This window comes from Falco cherrug, chromosome 3 (assembly GCF_023634085.1).
Source record: "Falco cherrug isolate bFalChe1 chromosome 3, bFalChe1.pri, whole genome shotgun sequence".
Taxonomy (NCBI): domain Eukaryota; kingdom Metazoa; phylum Chordata; class Aves; order Falconiformes; family Falconidae; genus Falco; species Falco cherrug.
In genome coordinates this window covers 5494627-5519486 of record NC_073699.1, presented here as the reverse complement: position 1 = coordinate 5519486, position 24860 = coordinate 5494627, and the positions used below count along the sequence as shown (strand labels likewise).

The window sequence follows — 24860 nt, the reverse complement described above, 5'->3', positions numbered from 1 at the left end:
TATAAGTATTCTGCAGACCAGAGACATTTATGTCAATTACATCAGGAAAAAAGATTAATTTGAAAATATATTTGCTCTTTCCAATGTTTTGTTAAGATTTCCACTTATATAAATAAATTATATTTTTTATTCTTAATACATGGTCAGCCATTTTACTTTAAAGAGTATCATAATCAGTAAAAAAAGTACAGATTTTGATCAGGCATTATTAAGTGGGTGCTGCAAACACTTTCTATGCTAAAATGTGCTAGAAGGATTTTGCTAATATGGAGCAGAAAACCTAATCTATTTTGACATGCATCAATGTTTGACTGTATTGTCCTTCTTTAAGAATGTAGCAGCCAAATTCACCTCATTTAATTTCATACATAATTCTTAAGGCATTTCATAATTTCTCCCAGGAAGTTACTCGTTCATCCAGTTGAAGGAAGATTCTGAAAACAGAGGGAAAAAGCAGTTTTAGTGTTCCTGACTTGGTTTAGGTCATATTACGCAAACGTAACAGATCTTAACAGTAACATTGAAACTGAAAAGCAAATATAATTACTGAGGAAAGTAGTATTTCTGTACATAGGTTTAGCTAAAAACATGAAAGAACATGATGGTGGTAAATCTATTTTTAAAAGAGAGCATTGCTATTTAATGAAATGCTGAGTCCAGGGAATGCAGTCAAGGATAATCAGAGGCACTTATCACATTTGACAGGCTGCAGTATTTCTTAGGGCTTTGTTTCAGCCCATGACTTCGATACTCAAATACTTTCTGTGCCCATTTCTAGGGAAAACATTAAAGTTTAAAAGAAGCATAGTAAGAAAAAAAGTATAGCTGGAGGGGATGGGAGAATGCTTGAAACATCAGGTTTGAAATATTTAGACTTCTTAAATCAGAGGTTCAAATCCCAGGAGGATTAACTTAGTCCTTCATCTTTTGCAAGCTAGGTAAACTCCCCTCGATGCAGAATCATCGAAGTCCCTAAATTGTTGCATCAGTGAATCACTTTAGTAGTTCATAGCACACTTATTGATGGTCATGTTAGATTGTTTTTCAGGCTCTACAAAGAGGAGCTCTCTATCTTGCGATGCAATATTCTACCAAGTGTAGACCTGCCACAGCCAAAAAAAACGCCAAACCAGCTCTCCGGGAAGTCTGAGTCCCCGTCATTACCGCTATTTCCACTATATTTTTCAATGCTGAGAAGCATGAAGTACGTTAAAGTAACGATTCTGTTGTGATATGGCTGACTTAGTTGCCACCAGGAGTTGGAGAAGAATCCATTGGAAGATCCACAGGGACAAGGTTTCTGATGTAGTGTGATAAAACATTGTGTGTGTTCTCTGTATTCATAGTAATGAGGCACACTAGAATACACTGAGTTGTTGGAAATTACTGGTTTCTGCCTTAATGCATCTCAGGTGTGTTTATCTTTATTCTCCTTTAGTACATAATTAGTAAAGAGTGGAAAGGACATGCATCAAAGTTTAATTTCAGTTAGTAAGTTCAGGTAAGTATACTCTCAACACCAGTCAAGTGGTTGACTGATGAGAACTGCATATTGGAGATTACTCCTACATTTCAAGCCATTTTAGCTTGAGTATAACTCCGCAGAAGTTGACACTGAAGAACTGTTTAGAAATAGCTGTGAACCAGTGGCAACACCTTCGCTTTTGTCAGTAGTATTTTCCTTATTGGAAGCTCTTTGCATCTGCTGCTTCTGACCTTGTGGGTAGGCAGCTTAAAGTTATTTTTAGACCGTTTGTGAGCATATTTGTGTGACACTGACTTTTTTAAATTTGAAAAGCCAAGTAGCTTTTTATAGCATTGTTAAAGAGGCAGTGGTCATGGCTCAGTAGTTAAAATTGAATTCTATTTTGCACTTAAAAGCTGAGATTTATCCTTTTAAGCCCTGTGCTGGCTTAATGATTCAATACAACTGTATGTTTTCTGGGAATTCGGTTCTGACTTGACTGCCTTGCTCTGGTTGTGGGGATTTGTCCCTTGAAAAGACCAGGTATAGTTTGCACTGTGCATCATCTTTATGCTGTCTTTTCCTCTTTTAATGGGTATTCATTTCTGACATTGTAGATGTTTTTGGAAAACAATCCAATTTCAGGATAAACCCAAACCCCTATCTATAGCTAAAATAGCCTAAGGTTTGAATGTACCACTCAGCCATTTAAACTGGAGAGGGGAGAAGGGAAAGGGAAGGATACTCTAACTATCCTCACATTAATCACTACATTTACAACAAATTCACAATTAAAACTTAGCCCAGAGAAAGGCTGATGTGTAAGTACTGGAACAGGGGCAGTTTCACCATGCAATGACTTGCATTTTGGTTTTTTAATTTTTTTCCTCTGTTGGAATTGAGAGGAGCTTGTCTTGGAATCTCATAAAATAGCTTGCTGCTTCTGCACACATTATTTGATCAAAGTCTAGGATCTTCAGGTATTTTTCTGTTAATGAAAACTGCCGGTAGAAATAATGCTTTATAGCAACTACATCTGTTCTCTTTGTATAGTTTGCTTTTGATGCATTTTTTTTTGTTGTTTTTGTTAAAATACAGGGTTGGTTGGGGTTTTTTTTTGAGTGATTGCTCCATGTATGGTTTCTAACACAATGTGTGTGTTTCCAACAGCTTGGCACCAAATACTTTAACTGCTCCTGTACCGAATGAACTAATGCCCTTAAAATATGTGGGTACCTCCTGAAAGAGACTTCATCTACCTGTGTCATTCTTCGCATGACCCTGCAGCTGCGTTTTTCTAGGTTTCTTTCTGTCCCTTTTAGAATATTGCCTTGCTTGTGTTCTTGAGTGCTTAGATAAAAATACTATATAGATGATTTGCAGTTTTGGATATTGACCTTGAAGCTGTTGGGCTTTGAGGGTCTTGTTTCAATCTATTTCTGCCTCTCAATCTTGATTTTTGATGTTTGATCCCAAAGCACAGAGATTGGCTTTTCTTGATTTCTCCTTTTCAAATGAAAAAGGCAAAAAGTTTCAGAATACTCAGGCTTGAGGAAGGTCTTTGGTTAGTGCTCTGTCATGAACAGCAGAATTACCTTCTCTGTTGCCTTATGGCCCTCTAGGTATTTACAGTGTGGGGTAGAACAGATCTCAGTCAAGCAGCCTTTATCAGCCGCAACAGGAGGAAAAAAATAATCTCCATGTGCTCTGGTGGTGCTTATGGCTGTGAGCGTTTCTGCAGTCAGTGCCCTAACTGCAGCTCTCTGTCAGGTCGTGGTGTTCCTCAGTGAGCCCTACGCTGCACAGTTCCAGGGAAATCTGTCTTTCCCTGGAACTTTCGCACCATTAAAACTTCTAGGACTTCCCACAAACATCTTGGAAACTTTTTCTTGGTAATGCAATTATGTTAATAGAAGTATATAATCTATCTGCATCCTCGAGATACCTGGAATTATTCCCATCCATAACATTATTTACAACATACCTGCTGTTACAGTCGATGTACTGAATTAAGGCAAACCTGTGTCCTTACTGGGTCACAGCTCGATGAGGAGGACAGTTTAGGTACTATTTTCTTAGCATGGTAAGAGGCAAAGTGCTCTGCCCATATGAAACCCCATTGTGGAAGAGCTGAACAGGGAGATGCAGTTCCTTGTGCTTAATGAGTGTCTATGAGGCTGGAACTAGCATGACAAAAGCTGTCCTTTATTCTCTGACCCCCTAATTGGGCTCCAGCAATGACATTTAGCTTTACAAGGGGATTGTCAATCTCCCTTATCTGCTTTGGCTGCGTTGTTGATCCACAGCACTAATGGTCATCCTCATGGCATCCCACATCTTCAAGGGACCATCCTCTTTGTTTCCTCCCTTGAGTTCAATGGGTGTCTAAACACCTGTGTAGACAGCAGTACAGGCTTCTTTATCTTGAGGTAATTAGATCCCTTTCCAGTAAGAATAACTACTTGGCCCACCAGTTTTTCTCCATCTTTTTCAGGAACGTTCCTCGTGAAAGCCTGCTTAGAAACACTGCTAAGTGTCTTCCCCACTAGATTTCCTCTCATTTGAGAAGAATGGAGCTTTACAGCAGCTGTTTTCTGGTAACAAAGGGGAAAAAAGATCTGAGAGTTATTCTGAATTTCAGAAAGCGATGAGCGATTCTTGTGGTTCAAGTTAAATCTGGTAACCGTGGTTGAAATATAATTCTGTCACTTCATGAGGAAAACTAAGTTGTTTCTGTCCATCTTCTGTGATGATGTACTTTTCATATTTTCATATTTTGTTCTTGTCTAAATAGAATCCCTTTTTCATAGGTCAAGACCACTGTCGCTACAAGGACATGCAGTTTGAATTCTCTGTAACTCTAAGGCTGTTCATGGAGGTCTCTGCACCAGTAGCTATGTGCACAGGTTATGTAGAGGTCTTTTTTTGTCATTACTTCAGACAGGTACAAAGATTCCTAGAGATGATTGCGCAGCTCTTTCACTTACTCAAGTTAATTTGAGCCATGCTTTTTGTTTGATGATGAGACATAGCCAGCATCTGCGAAGAGGAGCCTTTCATCTTCAGCCCTTACTCTGTTGTGGTTTTTCCCTGGTTAGGACACAAAATCTCTGATGCATGGAAGTGCAGTGGAGCTCTGAGCTTCTTTTATATATCAGCAGTGATCACATTGCAGGTCCACATGGGTACTAACAGGACCGTGTGATACGTAGTCAGGAAACTAGTGTAAAATGAAGCACAAAGCATTTCGATTTGTCTGAGTTATTTCTGGCTTCCAAATAAAAGAGCTAACATCCAAGATAATCTCCTGTACTTAATTTTCAGCACTGAACACATCTGGAGTTTCATTTGTGTTGGATACCAACCGGAGATTTGACTCTGCTGTGGTACTACACTGGCCCAGATCAGATGTTTTTCTAATTCACTGGTTTGTGTTCCTGATTCACTGATTGCAACTAATAATGGATGCTTTTCCTCAATTCCAGCTCTTACTGAAAATACCTTAGGAAGAATGCGTTGAAGCTGCTGTAGTAACTATATTCATATTGTCATGAGTAAGTTTCCAACAGATGCTTAGTCTTTTGAGCTGTAAAATTGCCCAAAAGTTCAGATCAAAAGTGCATGGTCTGGGGAGCGTCTCTACACTTAACTGAGTGGCTCACAGAGCTACAGCAAATTTACCCCAAATCGGCTAGACCTGTTTTTGTTGATAGCAGGAAAAGATGCAACCTGTCTCTGAAAAGTGGTGAAGAGGCCAAAGAATAATCTAACACTGAGCTTGATGGAGTTGATTGCAAACTCTCTAAGACCTGCAGTTTAAAAAGTCAGCTGACTTTTCTCTTTTATCAGGCTCATTTTTTATGTTGAATTTAGTTTGGACATTGAGAGAAGCTGAAGGGGGTTAGGGAGGGATGCTCTTTGGTTTTTTGGGTCATTTTCCAGCAGCATGTGGATGGGTCACAGCTAGAGTGAGGTGGGAAGTGAGCTGATAAAGCTCAGGCTAAAAAAGTAGGTTACATCATATGGGTGAGTGTAACCACTACATAAACACTCATGGACCAGGACATTTTAAAAGAACTTCCAGTTTTGGGTGAATAACCTTCCTATTCCATATTTATAAATATTAAAAGTGTTTAGCCACTGGAGTGGAAGAGCATGATAAAGTGTTTCATTATAGCCTGGACCATGTATTACCTCCAGAAGTGGTAACTGAATTGTAGTTACCTGGCCACGTTCTGACCTTCCTTTGCACATCCTCCTCGTCGGGGCATAGCAGGCTTTGGAAAAATGTGTTACCGATAGTGATGAATGGGAAAAAGGTTATAAAGATTAATAATCTGAGTGTGGGGATAGAAGACTGGAAGGGAGAAATTAAACAATAAACAAAAGAAATTTGATTTAGAGTCACTGAGGCAGTAAACCGTAGGATAGTTTTTTTGCATGTAAGTACAAATTAAAGTATTATAATCCTCATGTTAACTTAGGTTAAAGAATGAGGATTTATGGGCAGGGCTGAAGTTTTCTCCAAAGATTTGTCTACATTTTTGAGAAAACAGTGTGTTAGGAAAAAATAAATCTAATTAATGATTATTTATTTCTTATTTATTAAATTAAATTAAATGAATAATATTGAGTTATTAATAGAACTGAATTAAACAGGGTAAATCAAAACACAAAATGTTTTTGTACATTGAGATCAGGAAACCTACATCTCCTGAAGCTGTCACAAGGAGGAGTAATTTATTTTCCTGGAAAGGCTTATGACATTAAAAATCATGAAACAATCAAAATTTTCACCCTTAGGAAAGAAACTGCTTTATCACTTTTACTGACCTTTGGAAGAAATGCGAGTAGAAGAATGCAGTGACATCTATAGTTTCAGTAAATATTTCATCGTTATTAATTCCATGCACTTGAAAATGTTTAGATTTTTTTTTGCATATATATTTGATGTCCATGAGTGTTAAGTGTTCTATTTTTAGTTGCTTGATCAGATCTTACTGTTTTGAATCCTGACATGAATGTAACAATTTAGTTGCGTTTCCTGCCCTAAATTCAGTTTAGATTTATTCCCAGGCATTACACTCTGTATTGTATATTCTTTGTTTTTCACTGGAGGGAAAAGTAAAGTACATATGTAAAATGAAATGAAAGGCGAAAGTTAAAAAATTTGGAAACATAAAAGATAGGAGAGCATATGTGTCATGCCTGAAGTCGCAAGGTGAGGTCCTCTTGTTTCATTTGAATTTAGGCTTGTTAAGTACTGAAGGAAACTTAGAAAGTGAAGTTTGTGTTAAGTCACTGAGATTATTTTTTAAAATATCCACAGGCTAAAATAAGAGGTTGTGCTGTGTTCTGTCAACAGTGCTCTAAACTGCTTCTAATTAACCTATTTTGTGTTACTCATGAGCAGCCTTTACCCCATCTCATCCCATAGCAACACGGCCATGCCCAGCAGCGTCAGGCACGACAGATCCATCATACTTTACCAATATTTCCTTTTTTCCCCTCGGTATATTGGTGGAAAGCATATCCTAAGATGGGCATCACTAGCAGCTTATTTCAGCTGTCACTTATTTTCATTTTGAATACACAGTGACTTGAGTAGGGTGGGGCTTAATTAAGAATGATTAAGACTATTCAGAGTCACGACCTCTTTAATATGAAATCGAGAACTTCATGCAATAAGTTACAGAGTGACTAGTGAGCACTGATGAAATGGTAGCAACAGGCAGTAAGTACATATGTGCAGGCTTTAATCACGGAATTTCAATCTAGATGCGGACTGTTCTTACGTCAGTGCTCCTTATTGTTTCGCAGGCTGTTCTGCGGGGGTTCAAGTCAGCTTCTGTCTTGTATTCTCTCTTGTCTTTTGATGTTAGATCTCCTTTTCTGGAAGGGGCTGGCCATCTGTAATTTGGAAGGAGAGCTTCTTGTCTTTTATCTGGCATTATCTAGGAGGCTGTGCAGGCTGGACTCCTGTACAGTGGTATTTTCAAGCACATGGTGACATTAGACAGTTGGTTATGTCTGTACTACTTGTCCTGAAAACACGCTCACCAAAACAAGCCCTGGTTTTTGTCTTTCATATTGCCTCTTGCTATTCTCAGTGCTGCTATCAACTACACAAACTCATTTTTTTTAATCCCTTGTGGACAGGAACTGATTTATACCAATAATGAACATTTTATAAAATCTAGCTTCTTTAAAAAGTAAGCTGTTTGTTCTTTTGATATAAACAGGTTATTCTTTTAATAAGGCAATTTAAACCATGTGGCTTTTTAATTTTCTGCATTTCCATACTGTTCAATTGAGAAAGCAAATCACTTTATTTCCTTTCCAAGGCTTCCATTTTACTTTGTATAAATGTATGAAATAAACAATAAACTGGTATTTCCAATAATGAAATAATGATAATGATTTAACCAAGGTTTCAAAGCCTGCTTGGCAAATACATTCCAATAGGACAGGAATTTTCTCGAGACAGAAGGTCAGAAGATCATGGATTTGCTATTGAAATGGTGTTATCTAAAGAAATAAAAAGAGGTAGGTGAAAAGTGTGTTATTAGGAATTACTCGAAGGAAAATTCGGCTTAGGGTGTGCAGGTCGTCCAAGGTTTGTGAAACTGTTTGCCCCCACTTGTTTGCTGTACCATTGCAGAATTCATTTAGTTCCAAAAAACAATTTGTGCTTAGAGCTGTTAATGCGTATCTGATGTTCTGATTTTCAGCTAGATGAACAATTACTGGTTTAACTGAATCATACAGTATTTTTCTCCAAGTGGGGGTAAAGCTGCCTTCCTTTTTGGCTGGTTTAGACAGTTTTCAGAAAGGACAGGTGTAGAAAAGCACCACGGGGAGAGGTGTTGCTTCTTCTCCTTCTCCTCCTCCTCCTCCTCCTTCTTCTCCTCCTCTGCCCTCTGTAGCCCCACAGAGTCCCTTGTATCTGCCTTTTGAAGTATGTTTTCACCCAGCCTGCATTCCAGCTGCTGAAGTAGCTGCCAGGGGCTGGCCCGAAGTGCCTGTGAAATGGCAAGGAGAACAGGGCTCTGGCCACTGCTGAGCTGGTGCCTGTAGCCACCAGCAGTTTGCCTCAGTGCTGAGAATGGCTAGAGATGAAGAGCCCAAAAGCTTGTAAATGAGAATTGTTTTAACTGCATTCCCCACCCCCCGCCCCCCCCCGCCCCCAGCGTTATTTTTTTTTTTTAATGTTTGTGATTACAAGCCAAAATTACCCCTGCTTATTGTCACTCGCGTTAAAGTTGGAAATTATGGTGGTGATTTGATTTAGTGATTTCCTGTGTTCTATGGTAGCCTGTGGATTTCTGTAAGAGAATAGTCCAACTGAAAAAATGCGTGTAGGTACCTATTTGAAGGATATTACATCTTAAAATAATAAAAAAAAAAAACCCCACCTACGCTTTTATGACTTTATACTCAATTATGCATCATTAGAGTACTGTATATTTAGGAAGGAATGCTGCTATTTAGCCCATTTCCTACCACCTGGAAGTAACTTGATTTACAATTAAGAAAACTATTCTTTGTAGTAATATCAAAACTCTTAATGTGCTATTTTAGTGACATGTCATACAGTGTGTCATGTGCTGATTAAAGTCAAGTTTTGTCCTTTTTGGGAAATGATTCTAATGTAGTCTAGTCAAAGAATTTCATTTAATTACATGTGTAATACAACTTTCTGCCTTTTACTTAATTGGTCTCGCCTACGTTGTTTCTGCCTATTAGGTGATAATTTAGCAATTTCCAATTTGTATATCCCTGAGGGAGGCTCAATGGGAATAAATGGGAGTAAAAAAATCTCTGCAGCTTTATTCCTCCATTTACTGCTTGATGGCATCTCTTTTTTAGTTTTATGGAAGAAAAGAAATGGAAAATAGTAAGCAATAAAAAAGGAAATATTTTGTATAAAAAGCTTAGTTTCAGAACAAAGCCATTCGTGTAATCTTTGCTTAGTGTATTTACAGTAGTATTTGCTTAGTATAGGACATATAAATACAATTTTAATAATATATGCTTCCAGTTTTAATATTAACCCTATAATCCATTTATGTCTGTATAATTGAATAACCCAGAGCAAATTAGCATATCAGAAGCATGGCAGCTTCTCCGCTGTGGAAGGGAAGGTTTTTAAAATTCTAGGGTACAATTTGTCTGGTAGTACTAGCTTGTCCTTTTGGGATAATCTGACTCTGGGATTTGCTGTGTTAAATTGTTCTTTGGAGAGGGAAAAGATTATTTTTTTTGGTTGTTTTGTAAACTGTCCAATTGGCCTAACGCTCTGTGTGTGTGTGTGTGTGAATATGTGTGCCCCGATGTGTGTTTATTTAGGGGTTTTAGCTTCTTTGTAGGAACTGGGAACCAGGAGGGACAAGATGGTTTTAAGAAAATTGTTTGTGATCTATATTTAAGTGAATTTCAACTCTCTCATAAGCTGGAAGTGAAAATATATTGATATTCCCTCTCCACCCCCCACCCCCCCCGCCCAAAGGTAGAGAATAAGACTGATTCCTAAATTGGGATCCAGTTGGAAATGGATGCCTAAATCTAGATATGCCTACGTATGTTTTTATTATAGTCAGCAAGATCTAGTCAGTGAGTGGAAAGTATATATAATTTTCATGAAAGAGATCTCAAATTATTGTTTTCTGTTTTGGTACCTTTGAATTTTACCTTGCAGTCTGCATTTTTTAAAAGAGAAAAAATGTCTTGCAGAAATTTAGCTAGCATCATCTTTGGAGCTTTTATTAGCTATAAAGGAATGCCACAAAGAAACGTTTACAGAATTTTGATGATTTTTTTTTCTTTGTCCATAGAATGTAGACTTAAATGAATGAACAGACTTCATAATTTTCTAAATTAAAAAGAAAGGCTGAAAAAAAATTACTTTCAACATTTACGTATTTTAAAACACTACCAACGCTTCTAAATAATACCAAGCTATTTTTTTTTACTTGAAATAATTGTTTCTCAGTTTATGAAGTAATGAAAGGATTAATGTAAATTCATATATGTTTAAAGCATTATTTAAAGTAGACATGAATGAAATACATGAAAAACTTACAGCACTCCTTAATCCTGTTAGGGTATTCCTCATTTTAAGAAGAACACTTAAAAATAATGAAAATTTTAAAAAAGTTTGGTATCATACATAAATGGATACATTCAGCGTGAACTTTTAATTGAAAGGTCATATTTTGGGGGTTTTGTTTTAAATTGTTCCTTAGCTGGGGCTTTGTGCTTGCCATGGTAACAAAAAGCTTGCACCGGCGGTCTTCTCAGAACCAAAGTGGCTTTATCTCAGACACCATTAGATCACTGCTCATAACATGTATTATGTATAATCCCCCATCCCTCCACATTCTCCAAATGTAGTGAAGACATCCATTCTCATGTAAGAAATTTGTATATATGAGAAAGATAAGCATTGTTGGGTTTTTTAGTGGCACCAAAAATCCTGGATTTACGTCTGAGTTCTTTTAAACTAGCTGCGTGTTCTGCAAAAGCTTCCCAAGCATGATTTTGCTCACAGGTGAAATTTTCCTTTCTAAAATTCAAACTCCTATGTTCAAACTACCGTAGGAAACAAGACTAAAAAGCCCTTTGATCTAGTTTGATTTTAATGGGTTTTCTTAATTAGCTTTAGTTCTTTGAAGATGGTTGTGCTGCTGCCTGGACATTAGGCAGGCACACAAACAGGGCCACGCAATCGATTGTCCGTATATAATGCGTGGTCTATCCCGCCCTAATTGACTTAGGTAGGTTAATATGGTAGGCCACTGCTCCAAAGTAAGTATTTTCCCTTTTAATGATTAAATAAAAACAAATTTCTAGCTGTAGCATTCAGATGCGAGGCTGGTGGCCCTTCGGCTTCACTGCGCTTTCCCACGGGAGCTCAAGCTCGCGGCTCACTGAGTAAGAGGGCAACTGGCAGGGCAGTTATTTGATAAGATCCAGTTGTTTCCAAATGGGAAGTTTTGGCTGAAATAACAAGGCATTTTAGAGCTGGGCTCATTTTCTGATATACTAATCAGACAAATCAGCCAACTAATGCAGCCCAGCAATATGTGGGGCAAAGTGTGCAAAGGTAAATCGATAGAAACTTGATGAGATAAAAGTGAAGGCAGTCCTTGCTCTGCATATTGCTGAAGCTGGATTCAGGGCTGCCAAGGGCTAAGGATCATTAGCAATAGAAGCAACGCCTTGGTTTATTAACTATTATTTCCTGGGCGGATGGGAAATGCTTTGAGGCTATCACATTAACATTCATTAAGGATCTAACTGCTGATGAGAAACGGTGAGACCAACGTGGGCTTTCAGGCTGCTGCACTCCTCAGTGGGAGAGCTTGTTTTCTGAAAATAGCTTGTTTCTGAGCACAGTTCTAAATACATGTTTTGGTGTTATTGGTGGAGGAAGCATTAAACAACCTTCCTATGCATACAGTGTTTTTGAGGAAAATATTCTTTAGGTGAAAATTTTGTGTGTGAAAGTGTGAGATGTGTATAATTTCTATTAATAGTGCTGAGCAGTTGACTGATATGGAACCTGTACACCTCCTCAGGTGAAGCTTACTCACTGGGAGTTAAGATTTAGGGAGCATGACTAAAGCTTCTTGTGCCCCTACTCATGTTTGTGAATGTTATTCCTGGTACTCGTTACAAAATAAGCTCTGCAGGTCAAAACTCATGGCCCATGTTGCAGCGGTGGGAGATGTTCACTATTGTACTGGTGCTTTGGTTTCTTAAACTGGTGATGTCCTGACTGTCCCCCAACTTTGCTCTTTGGCAGGCTAGTTGAAGTATGGCACCACTCACAAAACTTGCTTCTGGGACTTGAGAATCTGTAATAAAAATCTTTATAACTATATACCAAAAGAATCAACAAGTGCAAAGTAAACATTTTAAATCTTGAATATAAGACTCTTCAAGGAACTAACCAAAGAGTGCTCTGTACAGCTATGGTGTTTTTAAGAAATCCAGAAAACGTGAAGGTCAGACGTGTGACAGAAGTATACAGGTTATACATCTAGCAAGGGAAATGGTTTGGGTAAACAGTGACTTGGAAAAGAATTTTGTTATCACGGTAAATCATCTCGAGGTGAACTTCTACTGCATTGCTCTGGGAAAAGGGCAGATGTTATCTTTGCATATCTAAAAAAGGAGACAAGCAAGTAGATAGTAAATTAATAATTCACTATGAATGTAAAGTCTAGTTGTATCTTGGAGTCACAGTCCACGGTGAAATGTGTACACTTGCACACTGAGCATTCATGCATCTTACCATTTTACTCAAAAAATGTTTGAATCACTTCCTTTATGAAAAACCTGTGCTTCCTTTATAAAAAAGTTGTATATAAAGCTCTGTACCACTTCATTTCCTCTTGTGTAATCACTGAGATGGACTGCTTCATGTATGAATGATTCCTCTGTACAGGCTGTTCTGGTGTTTTGAGCAAGCTTTTGTTTTGACTAGGTCCTCTGTCTTCGCTGAAGATACCCTTTCAGGTGTGTGCACCACGTTACAGTCCTACTCCTTTAAAAGAGGAACACTGCCATCAATTGCATCATTTATTGGGGATGCTGAAGTCTTTCTCTAAAGAGAAAGTGAGTTGATGCTCCAGGTTTACCATGTGCAAGAGGCTGTGTGTGTCTTGGTGTCCCACGCAGGTCTTACCCACACCCAGCTTTACTCCACCTGTGTAGCACTGTGCCCGGGGCCAACGACAGCCAGCAGTGTTGGGACAGGGCAGAGACCATGCTGTGAAGTGATCTGGTGGTGATTCCTGACCAAAGTGCTCTTCAGCGGTGTTTCCTGGGTTGGTTTTTTTTGTGGTGTTCCAGAAGCAGAGACATGTGGTGGTTTTGTCCTGTGTCCCTCGATGCTAGGTGTGTGCAGGGTCAGAAGGATGATAAAAGGGTTGCAGCAGGTGAGTACCTGATTTCTCCGCTCAAGGCTACCTGGGAAAGATGCTCTGAACAGAACAGAGGTGCTAGTGTTATTCCACTTTTTTTTTTTTTTTTTTCCTTTCTGTTTTGGGGTGGGCAATCTTTTCAATTTTTTACTGAGAAGATTGGGAGGGCTGCAACGATAACTAGGCATGACTATAATAAATTTTTGTGGGTCTTTGTTTTTATATCTGGCACAAAATTCCATGTTTTTAATTTACGTTTGTTTTGTTTTGAACTTTCTGCCATATAAAGGGAATACTGAATTATCCAAATGAGCAACTGAAGATGAATGTATATCTTTTGAAATTTATTACTCTGATTATTAATAGTCCACTGAGAGAGGGTTACCAGATACAGTATTTTTTGGATATTGGATACATTATTTTGAATAAAGACAGGATTATAATCCTTGTGTAGTTCAGCTGTGATAAATCAAGCAAAGATATTCAACTCAATCTTCAAGTAATATCATGCTTATGCTTTTCTAGATTTCCTAATGGTGTGAATGACTATTGATCATTAATCTCTTATGCCCCCTATTAGAAATTGCTGTATTTATAAAGCAGGCTATTACCAGTATTATTATTTTACATGTCTTATTTCATTAAGTAGCTAACAGTTTTGTTGCATGATGATTGCCATAGAAGTCCAAATTATTTAAATGGGCAAGTGAGGAAAGATGCAAGGTGAAGTTAATTGTTACGTCTCTTCGTTTCCAGTTTATGGTTTTCAGATTTGGAGTTAAGAATTGAAAAGCGAGATTCTCAGTGTCCATAGTATAATCTCATTTAAACAGAAGATTTATGTAGCTAACTATCTCTTAACACTGTTCCATTTTCCAATACTACATTATATACAGTGGAGCTATTCTTTCCCAGTTTAACTTCTTATTGTCTGAAATGTTGGGGATCAGATAAGTATAAGCTGTTGAATTTTACAGACCTCAGCACTATATAGTTTGACTTTTATCTCCTCTTCAATTATTTTAAATAAATAATTAAGTTCTAAATGCAAATTTTTTAATTTAATTGACCTTTCCGAGATTAATGGGAAAAATTTATCTTTTGCTTTGCATAGTTCAGATATTAAAGCAATCCTTTTTCTTTATGAAGTCAGTTTTAGGCCAGGAGGAGAGATCATTACTTATGGGTCGCTTGAACTACTTATTTTTACAGTTGTATTTTATAGTAGTGAATGAAATATAGATTGCACTTCTAAAACAGTGATATAATTAGAAGTAAACACAAGGTTAATGTTAATTTATTAAAATTACTTTCTCGTTTTCATCTAGTGATACATATGTATTCATGTCACGAAAGATTTGATTCTTGAGGATTGTCTTTGCCTATGATTTATTATATGCTGGGGTGTCACTGCCATTTTTTATATCAGCTGCAGAACTTGTATTTAGGGTGGAATTATGTGCACCTGAAAAATGATGTTATAAAAACATTATTACTGAGCTTGCACAACAGAAGAATCTGGTGAAGTTTCTTTTTTTAAAAGCAGGCTTGTCTTTATGTGGGTTTTTTTGGGGGGGGTGTGTGTTTCTTTTTTTTTTTTTTTTCCCCTTGTGAAGGTGAGAGCAAGAGTATCATCCTCACTTCTTTTACTGAAAGTTGAAGTCATGGACTATACAGGGAGTACTCATATAGATAAGCATTTTGCATAAGTAGTAGTAATATGGTCTGGCTCTGTGTCCCTACTGTCTACTTTCTGTGAGAAAGGAAGATGAACGGGAAGCATAATGTTGAATAGTCACCAGCTGCCTCCTTTCAACTTCATCATGGAAACAGCTTCCAGCTCATCGGTGGCTGATAGTATTTAAATAAGTAGTTGGCCATGAGGAAGAGTTTTTGGGTTCCTGTTACATTGTTTCTTCCTGAAGAGAACTGAATGACTATCTCTAGATTTTATTCTTCCAACCTATGCAGCAATATTTTATTTACTTAATGAAAGATGAAATCTAGTTATGTTAACCACATTGCTGCTTTCCTTTTAATACCATGCCTGCTTTTAAACCTGTTTTATTTGGAGACTGTCACATATTTAGTTTCACTTTATAGGTTCATCCTCTGGTAAGAGATGAGGACAGCAGAAGAGCCGAGATGCATGCCTGGGACCTGCCCACTGTCCTGCCAGGAGCAAGGGCAGGAGTTACAGCACTAAAGGCTGTAGTCCCTACGGAATTCTTCACTTAGTAATTTTGCCTGCTACTTGCCACTTCTGTGAAACTGTCAGTGTTGCTTAATTTTAACTGACACTGCTTTAGTGAAGAGGGATGTGCAAGGCGCTGGCTCAGGAGTAGCCGTGATGCCAGTCACAGGAAGGTTTTTTCCTTGATATGAATTCCTTTCTGAGGTGCATTTTGTTGTCAAGATTAAGATTTCCATTAAAGTTGAAAATCATTTATTTAAGAAATGGTGAAATGAACTGTCCGGTGTCTTTAATAATTGTGCACTGTTACTTTAATATGACTTCAGATAACTGTTGTTGAAATATATGCTGCACCGTCAGAGGGTTTGTCATTTTTTTTTTTTTCCTGTAAGTCATCCTGACAGGTAACGTGAGATGATACCGCAAACATATCATCAGCATTGCCAATGAGCTGACCTTTTCCTCTTCGTTCACTTAATTTGTATTTGAATAATTTGCATCCCTTGTAACGATGCATGGTTGTCTGAATAGCTGTCACAACGGCTTGGGCTTGTTTTGTGACAGAACCCAGTAGTTTCAAAACACGATTGTTTCATTATTCATGAAAACTGTTGTTACTTTATTCCTCCTCCTGCACAAGCAAGGTTATCCAGAGAGAAATAAAACCTGTTTTGCATTTGCAGGATTGGCTATTTAATATTTTTACATAATGAAGTGTTTTTATACAAATATCTCATGATTTACTGAAAACTCTTTTTGTAGGAAATTTGGATAGCTACCCATGAGGCAGAGAAGGTTAAAATGAAATTCTTGTCCCTTTTCCTGGAGCAAGTATATGTTTAAACTTTTGAGGTTTAAGATCTTGGATGTTTTCCCTGCTATGTAATTACCGTGAAGGGCAACGTACTGTGTATACAGTTACCCTTACACAACGGCAGCCATCATTATCCTAGCCCTTTGTAATAAATAGAATGCCTGTTTCAATCTGAATTTTACTTCTTCCGATATAGATTCCGTAGATTCTTGTATATCACAAGCAAGGACACATCTGGGGAGAAAAGAAGCGCAGAGAACTCTTGGCAAGAAACAGGTTGTAAAGTAACTGTAGACACAAGTTGAGAAAGACTTTTACAGCTGAAATACATTTCAGTTTCATTATTTTGATGCACAGTACAGTGACAAAGTTGGGCGATGCCTTTCACTGCCTTCTGCTTCGTTTAGAATAAAGCCCATGTGATCTCTACAGATCACTTAAAAATTGAAAAAATCCTTTATTTGCTTGGTGATTGTTGCTCAAAGTCCAGCCTGTTCATTTTCACCTTCAGTCCACCTGGCTTTGGGACTCATTTGTCTGTTAATACCTCACTGGTGAAACGCATCTTTTGAGACGGGAGAAATCATTATATTAGAAGCAAAGTGAAGAAGCTGTGTTTGTGTAGCAGTACATTTTTGACTATGAGTGACTGATTTAGGTTATGGTATTTATTTTTTGTTTTGACTTTCCTGTAAAGCCTTCCCATTTACTACACGTTCCATAGGCTGAGGAATAAATACTGAAGCAACATTACTGATAAAAAATGCAGAGACAAATCTTGATATGAATATTTTTAGCACAAGAGGAAGCAGAATGCTGATGATAAAAGGCATCTATGTTTAAGAAAAAGAGCTTGGATTTAATTTTGTCATGCTTTACTTTGAGTGTAACTGTCTTGAAAAGTTTTATTTTCTCTCTCCGTGGTGCTTTCATATATTCTGCCGACAGCTGTATTCATCATACTGTTTTATGTGGTATTTTTTTCTCTGTGGTTTTCTTTACTTGGACCTCTTTCTAGCGGGTGAGCATGTTGTAGGGGAAGGCTTTGTATCTTCTCATGTGACATGAGGTGTTACTGTGCTAAATACACAGTATAAATGAAAACATGGTTGAATATTTTGAAAAATTAGTAGAGGTTCTGAGTACTAGGAGCCTTATTTACTGAAGTTTTTGATACCTTAGAGCTTAATAAAGTTATATTGAGCAGAGCTGTAAAATAAACCATTGTTAAGGGTAATCTAGACTGTATTGCTGAAGTAGATATGGATTTATTGTAGACTGTTGGGGGGGGGCGGGGAAAGTGCTTACATGCATATTAAATTTCCAGAAAAAATTACCATATTGCCAGTAATGATCCATTAACAGAAGAATGCAATCTGAATACCCCCAGTTTCATATTAAATATTGTTAGGCAGGAATGTTTTTCTAATATATCATTCACTTAGAAAAGTATGGCACAATAATTAGGTGAGAGCTGGTATCCAGGTCCATCGGGTGATAGATTCTAAATATGTTCAGCAACTAAGATAATTTCTTGTAAAACTATGACTATAGGTAACCAACTGTGAGTATTTATGTGAGAATTTAAAGAGTCCTGCGTATGTAATAGACATCAAGTACTGGGTTTGCACCTGCTGATGTACCACAGAGTAATGATGTAATCTTAGAAACAAAGGCAAAAATGATTTCGTAGCATTCCAGTTGTGCCTCTGTCTTCCACACACATTGCCCATGCAGACTGCAGCCAACTCAGCCTGCATTTCAGACTCAAATCGTACTTGAATTGCAGTAAGAATTGATGGTGTTAGTCATTCAAGCTTGATATTTTTTTTAAAAAAATCCACTCTACGGACTGCATCTAGGTGTTTTTCATTACATTATTTCGGGCTTGATTCTGGCAGTTACTGTGATACACTTTCGTAGCTCATATTTGCTTTCTTTTTTTATATGCCCAGCACTTGATGGTCTTTGCATGCAAATGAAAAACTCCTAATGATCTCTTGCTGTAGAAAACATAGCCAAAATAAAAACACCCCTTAGAGAGGAATAGATTAATTCTTCTGCCTTTTTTGATTTTTTTTAAATGTGAAGATCAGCAAAGATGCCATCTGCAAAAGAGGTAGCTTATGGAAACAGTAGTTGTGCCACCTTTGTCTCAGTGCTGTATTTCTACTTTTTAATGATGAAGGTAGTCTTGGAAAATTCCCAGTTTCTCCTCCTGAGATGTCATTTTTTGCTCCAGGTGAAGCATGATGGGCCTGTTTGAATTCATCTTTCCACAGGAAGCTTGATAAGCTCTAGATTATTCCCTGTTCTTGTACTTGCCGTGTATTTTCTGCCCATTCCTTTTAGGGTCAAGATTCTCTGAAATTAATGCTAATTATAGAAAATCATTTCTGTCTGGGGGGATTTCAAAGCCCTTTCTCGTTGACTTTTGTTACTACTGTTTTCCTGTTGGCAACATTTATAGAATACGTTTTGCTCTTTAATGTAGTAATATATAAAGGAATAATAGTAATCCCCTGTTTTATTTAAATGCCCTTACCATACTTCTTTTTAGAATGTAGTTGTGTTTCATGAACAATTTCCAAACCTGTTGCTTGGTCTTTGGTTTTCCTTAAGTGCGAAGTCATCTCAAGAGCAATATATTTTTATTCTTCACTAATTATTTTTTTATTTTAGACAATTCAGGAAATTAAAGCTGTTTTGGCAGCGCAGTATATTAGATCTGCTATAACCACATTTCATGTGATGTGAGCTGGTCTAAATTCCCTTTTGTATTAGATTAGTGATTCTAGTTTAACATTTAAGTATTTAGTATGCATTATAGCATAATGTATTTAATTTAATTTGCTTTTATGCCTCACCGTACATTTAATAAAGCAAATTTAACCATTTACTACCAATAAATTATACTATGATACTGAAATTAGTATTGTCGGTAATTCGTGAAGATACATTAAGCAAAATGGAAGTATCTTCTTAAAGAAAAAGACAAGGGCCACATTTAGGCCCAGGTACTGTGGTTGTTTTGTCTTTCCTTCCTGAGGTTTGTAAGGACAATTTTAAAGGAAAATTTAGGAAGCTGGCTTGTAAAACCAGTGAAGTGCACAATGGCTTTCTAAGTGTGTTACTGTTAGCTTCAGCAGACATTTTTGTATATAAAATTTTATTTCACTAGTGTATAGGTTGGGATTAATAAACTGCTTAAATGGCTTCTATATCATTAGTATACAGACTAGATGTCACTGAGACAAATATACTAACATTGTAGTGCTTGGTTTCAAGTGGTCTGCATTTTCTGCGGAAGTAGTATCTGTAAAATTGTTATAGTAAAAATCCTGGGATTTTTCTCTTTCTTTTCCCTTTGCTACAGTATGGCTATCCAAGTTGACAAGTTCAGTTTTGAGAGCTTCCCAGAATCCCCTACTGATGGGACACAGTTTGCGAATGCAAAGCAGCTGGAAGAAGAAAGGCAACAAGCAAGAGGTCTGGAGATTAACAGCAAGCTGGATATTTGCTGGAAAATTATATCCTTTCATATAAATACTTGCTTTAAAAATATATAAATAGATGCCCCGTGGCACATTTTATTTTATAATTCAACTCACTGTATAGCAGTGCTACTGAAAATCAAAGTAATTAGAACTATAAAGCTTATCATAATTATAGACTGTTTAAGGTTAATTGTGCTGTATATTATTTAGATGATGCTTTGGGTCTTACTATAACGGCTTTTTCTGAGTCATTGAGCCTGCCACAAACCCTGCGTGTTTTTCTGAACTTTTAGGGAACTGAGGAAGTATAGTTAGGATTGATGAGTAGTAGTTTTATAGGGTCAGTTTTTTCTGTTCTCCCCTACTCCAAGTAACTGAACCATGAAGAAATACACAAAGCTGGATTTAGAGAGTTATCATATATTTAGTTGAATTTGAGCAAATCAGAATTTATTAGAATAATTTTTTCCAAGTCCTCTTTACAGATTTAGTAATGTATCTAATCTTAGGTAGCCTTTTTAAGGCTTAGAAAGGACTTGTGTGATGACTTAGCCATTCAAAACATAAAATCCCCATAATCATTCTAAATGTAGTAAAATATCGCCTTACAATTATTAATAAAGAAATACATTCGATTTGGAGGTAAAACAAACCAATGGTGTTGCTGTAAATTTTGTGATTTTCACAAAAAAATCTTGTGCTTGGCTTGTCAAAAATGTACTTTTTCATTATTTTAATCAGGGCCATGTTCTGTGCAGCCAGCAGCACCCCAAGCCATGTCTTGATACTCAGCATCTTCCAGGAGATTTATACTTTTCACTCAGATCATCCACAAATTTGCATGCTAGTGGGTGGCAGGAAATGAGAGGAGTGGCAATCAAATCATGATTTATCTTTTTGTGCTTCTAATTGTACTTTTATCTTGTGATCTGAAATGATTTTGCCTTACTGATTTCTAAATGAGCTGCACACGATTTGTCAAAGGCAAGACTTGAGACATAAATGAGATTATGCCTGGTTCTGTCTAGGCTCCCTAAGTAACATTTCAGAAAGAGTTCCATTTATGAAAAAGTGTCAATATTTAACCAGAACTGACTGAGAAAATTTCTGTGTTATGGAAAGATATAAATATTCTTCAATAGCATAGTTGAATTCTTATACTGGAATTGAATTCACAGTTGTAATAATTTTGTCAGGGTGTAAAAATACATCCTCATTAATTTCTGTTGCTGAGCAACACTGTTTACATCCATTCTGTGTTCTATATTTAAACCTAATTTTGATACCAAATCTATCGTGGCTGACATTAAGTCAGTACCTTGGAAAACTAACAGAACAATTAATGAAATCTCTGTGTTAAATTCAGTCCAAGCATTAGTTTCTCTGTTTTTAAGGTTTGTTACGAATGTTATCTCTGTTCCTAGAACTAAAACTATTCTAATGAAAGCCAACAAGTTGCACATGTGCTTAAAAATTCTTGAAGAAACATGTACATTGCTGTCCAGATTTCGTATCTCGACTAGAGTCAGTCTTTCTCATGCTTTTATTTCTTACAGCAATGTTGAGATGTGAATGATTAAAAAAAAATAATAATTCTCCTCTCACTTCCGTGAAGTTTGAGAAATGTTGTTTCTGAGGCATCTGTCCTTCCGCCAGAGTAGTCGTGACACTGGCCAGCAGAGTTTTTCAGCCACACTGATGGACAGACACATGGAGAAATGGATGGAGAGCATGGAGAGCATAACTGCAGAAGCTTTGTTTTCCTTCAGAAGCCAGCCTAAATGCAGCCAAGATATAAAAAGTATTTGCAGAAATACATATAGTTGCTTTTATTTCTTACTAGAGAAGACATTTTTGCAAAAGTCCTTTGAATGGTAAGACCGAGTGATCTTTTTGGTGTGTACCATCTTTGAACAACTTTGAACTACCCTTTCTCTGCTAAGTATATGCATGAGAAGAGTAATGTCTATTTTAAAGACCACTGCTCAGACTATTTTACTGTAAGTAATCTTAGATTGTTTACAAGGGAAGGACTATATGATTTAGCTTACAGTTCCTTGAATTCTTGCTGTATTGGTGGATACCATATAAAACCGTCACATAAACAAAGGCTTCAAATTTTAGTTGAAGTGGATTATGTTGACTGTAATGAGAAGTTAGTTATACAGAACTCCCATTAGGTCCAAAAATATTTTACAAAGTATGAGGATTTCAGGCTGTATCTGTGTGTCTTGAGGAGCACCAGAAGTATTTACCAGTATGGAAAATCTATTTTCTACTGGTTTATCCATTGAAATATTCAGGGTTTCAAGTGATGAGATTTTCAGTGCTTCATGTGTGAAAATACTGTAAAGCTTGGTCGATTTTAATACACTTTTGGGGGGCTGAAGGCAGAAGGTAAAGACAAAGCAGCGTATTATTCAAATCAACCTTTTGTACATTTTTGATAGAATTAAAATTATTAGGAAAATAGACATGAGAAAGCTTACTGCCATGTCCTTTAAATTAAGAAAAATTCTAGAGTAATGTGATTTACTGTATCTTTGAGATAATAGCTGTATTGAGATAATTTAAATTAAGAACATGCTGTCTTGTTTTTTAGCATCTGTTAGGTGGCATCTGGTATCAGCTTAACAACTGGCGTTTTTTTAACACAGAATTTGAACAGACGGAGCATATGTAGTATTAAGGTGGCTAATATTTTAAAATTGTGCTGCTCTTCATATTTTCTAAATATTTTTATAATTACTTGTATTTTCTTTAGGGACTTCCTGTGCATTCTGACTTGCGAATCAAGGCATCCGTACTAAGTGTCCTTTGAAGTTCCTAAAGTGCTGTGTGTCTTGCTGAGTGCTCTAAGATTTCAATCTTTTTACTGATCCTTTGTACCAGAGTTCTTCAAAATCTTGAGTTAAAAACATTATGTTCCTAATGTGGAACATGAAGGGCAGGTTAAACTTCTTCTTTGTGGTCCTTACACTGTGTTAGACCCACCATAGACTATTACTCTTCAGACTATTCCATTTATTTGTGCCATCTACGTTTTAACTTCAGAAATCCAAATACGTTGAACATCATTTCAGAGAATTTGGTCACACGAAGATCATCCTCATTTTTAGAAGAATAAACAAAGATTTATCAATGTTCAGATGGTGGAGGGGGTTCTTGATAGGAATCACAGAAAGGTTTGGCTAGGGATAACATCAAGAAATTATTTATGTTTCAGTTTTATATCTATTTTTGTTTGTCATACCTCTTGCTGCTGCTTAATGAACAGTCTTTCCCTGTCCTCTACCTCTGGGTGCCTCTTGTCACCTCTCTGATGAAGTGCCAGCAATTTACTAGTTTAGCGAGTTTAGCTTTAAACTTGGTACCTTGCAGGATGGGCCCCAAAGCCTGTAGAGCAGTCCAAGAAGGCGGAAGCATGGACAGGACACAGCAGTGGCTTAGGTTCATCGATTCTGCCCTGAGATGTGATCTGGGGCCTGTGTCACATGCTTACACCTGAACTTGCCAAAGCATGTGGAGGAGGAGTTAGAGGTCAGTGTGCAGTTTCAGAGCTCTGGTGTCATCAGGATTTCAGAGACAGTGGGTAATTTGTGTGAACAGGGTACACTAATGGGTGGCTAGGGGTTATTTAGAAGGTTGGGCAGAGATGATGATGAGGGGTTGTTGTGTTCTGTGTAAAGGATGGCTGAAGTGCACAGGGAATTGTTAGGAAATGAGGGATGGGCCAACAGAAAGCTTTTGGATCAAGGACAGAGGAGTCCCACGGTGATGTGGTACACATTTGTGACAGACCACACAATCAAGAAGCGAAGCTGGGTGAACTCTTCCTTTAACAACTGGGAGAAGTCTTCCACTTGTGGGTTAGGAGGTGTCTGGAGTACTTTGAGGACACTTTTTGTGTACAAGTGTATGGCTTGATTTGGCACGTGCTGTGCAGGATCTGCTATTTGAAAATAATGAAGATCCAGTTGGAAAGGTAAAGTTTGATGGCAGTCTTGGCTACAGTTGCCTTGAAATGGTGGAGTTCAGTATCCCTAGGGAAGCGAGGAAGGCAAGTAGCAGAATAATGACTGGACTTTAGGAGAGGAGACTTTGGGGAACTGGTAGGCAGGATTGCATAGGAGGCTGCCCTTGGGCCTAAGAGAGCTGATGGACCTCCAGGGGAACCTTCTCAAAGCCCAAGAGTTGCAGCAGTCAGCAAAGTACATCTGACGCTTCAGTCAAGGCACATCATGAGGTGACTGCAGCACGTTGCACAGGTAAATTCTGGTTAGGTACTAGGAAAAATCCCTTTCGCAATGAGGGTGTTCAAATAGTGGAACAGCTTGTCCAAAAGTGCTGTAAAATTAACGTCTTTGAAGATATTGAAAACTTCTGGACAAGGCCTTGAACAACCTGATGCAATTTCATTATTTTCCATGCTTTGAGCACAGGGTTGGCCACTGACTCTGGAATTGCCCTTCAGTATAAATTATTCTGTGATTTGTGCAGCCATGCAGAAGGTTGGGTCAGAGAATGACTGTTGAAAACTAAACTCTTTTTCCTTCTCCTTTCTCCTGCTTTCCCCAAGTTTGATTGCAGCCAGAGAGAATTTCTAATGTACTGTGACAGAACTGCTATTCCAGTGAAATGAGACTAACATTTTGGAGTAATTTGCTTGAAAATATTCTAAACCCGGCCCTAACAGCCTTTAAAAAATAAGACTTCCAGTGCCACCTTAAATATCATGTTCCTTTTTTAACTCTTCTAATAGTTAAACTTTGTTTTCTTACTTCAACAATAATTTCTGTGATTTATATGAAACCTGTCTTATTTGCAATGTTTTCTTACATTTTGGAAATTCTATACTTTGTGCCCCTTCAGTTTTTTTCTTTTCTATATTTAAACCTCAGTGCCAACATTTTTTCAAAGCACATTTTCTTTCAGTCATATTGCTGATACTGTTCTGCAG

At 37.3% G+C, this 24860-nt stretch overlaps 1 protein-coding gene across 7 annotated transcripts in view; it reads left to right on the top strand.

Moving 5' to 3' along the window:
- TRAPPC9 (trafficking protein particle complex subunit 9) overlaps positions 1-24860 on the top strand; it is a 508568-nt gene that overhangs the window by 224290 nt on the left and 259418 nt on the right. For all 7 annotated transcript variants that reach the window (XM_055703587.1, XM_055703586.1, XM_055703588.1 and 4 more), the window contains one exon: positions 19780-19933. In XM_055703587.1, the coding sequence (XP_055559562.1) occupies positions 19780-19933 (154 nt within the window). The remainder of the gene's footprint in view (positions 1-19779; positions 19934-24860) is intronic.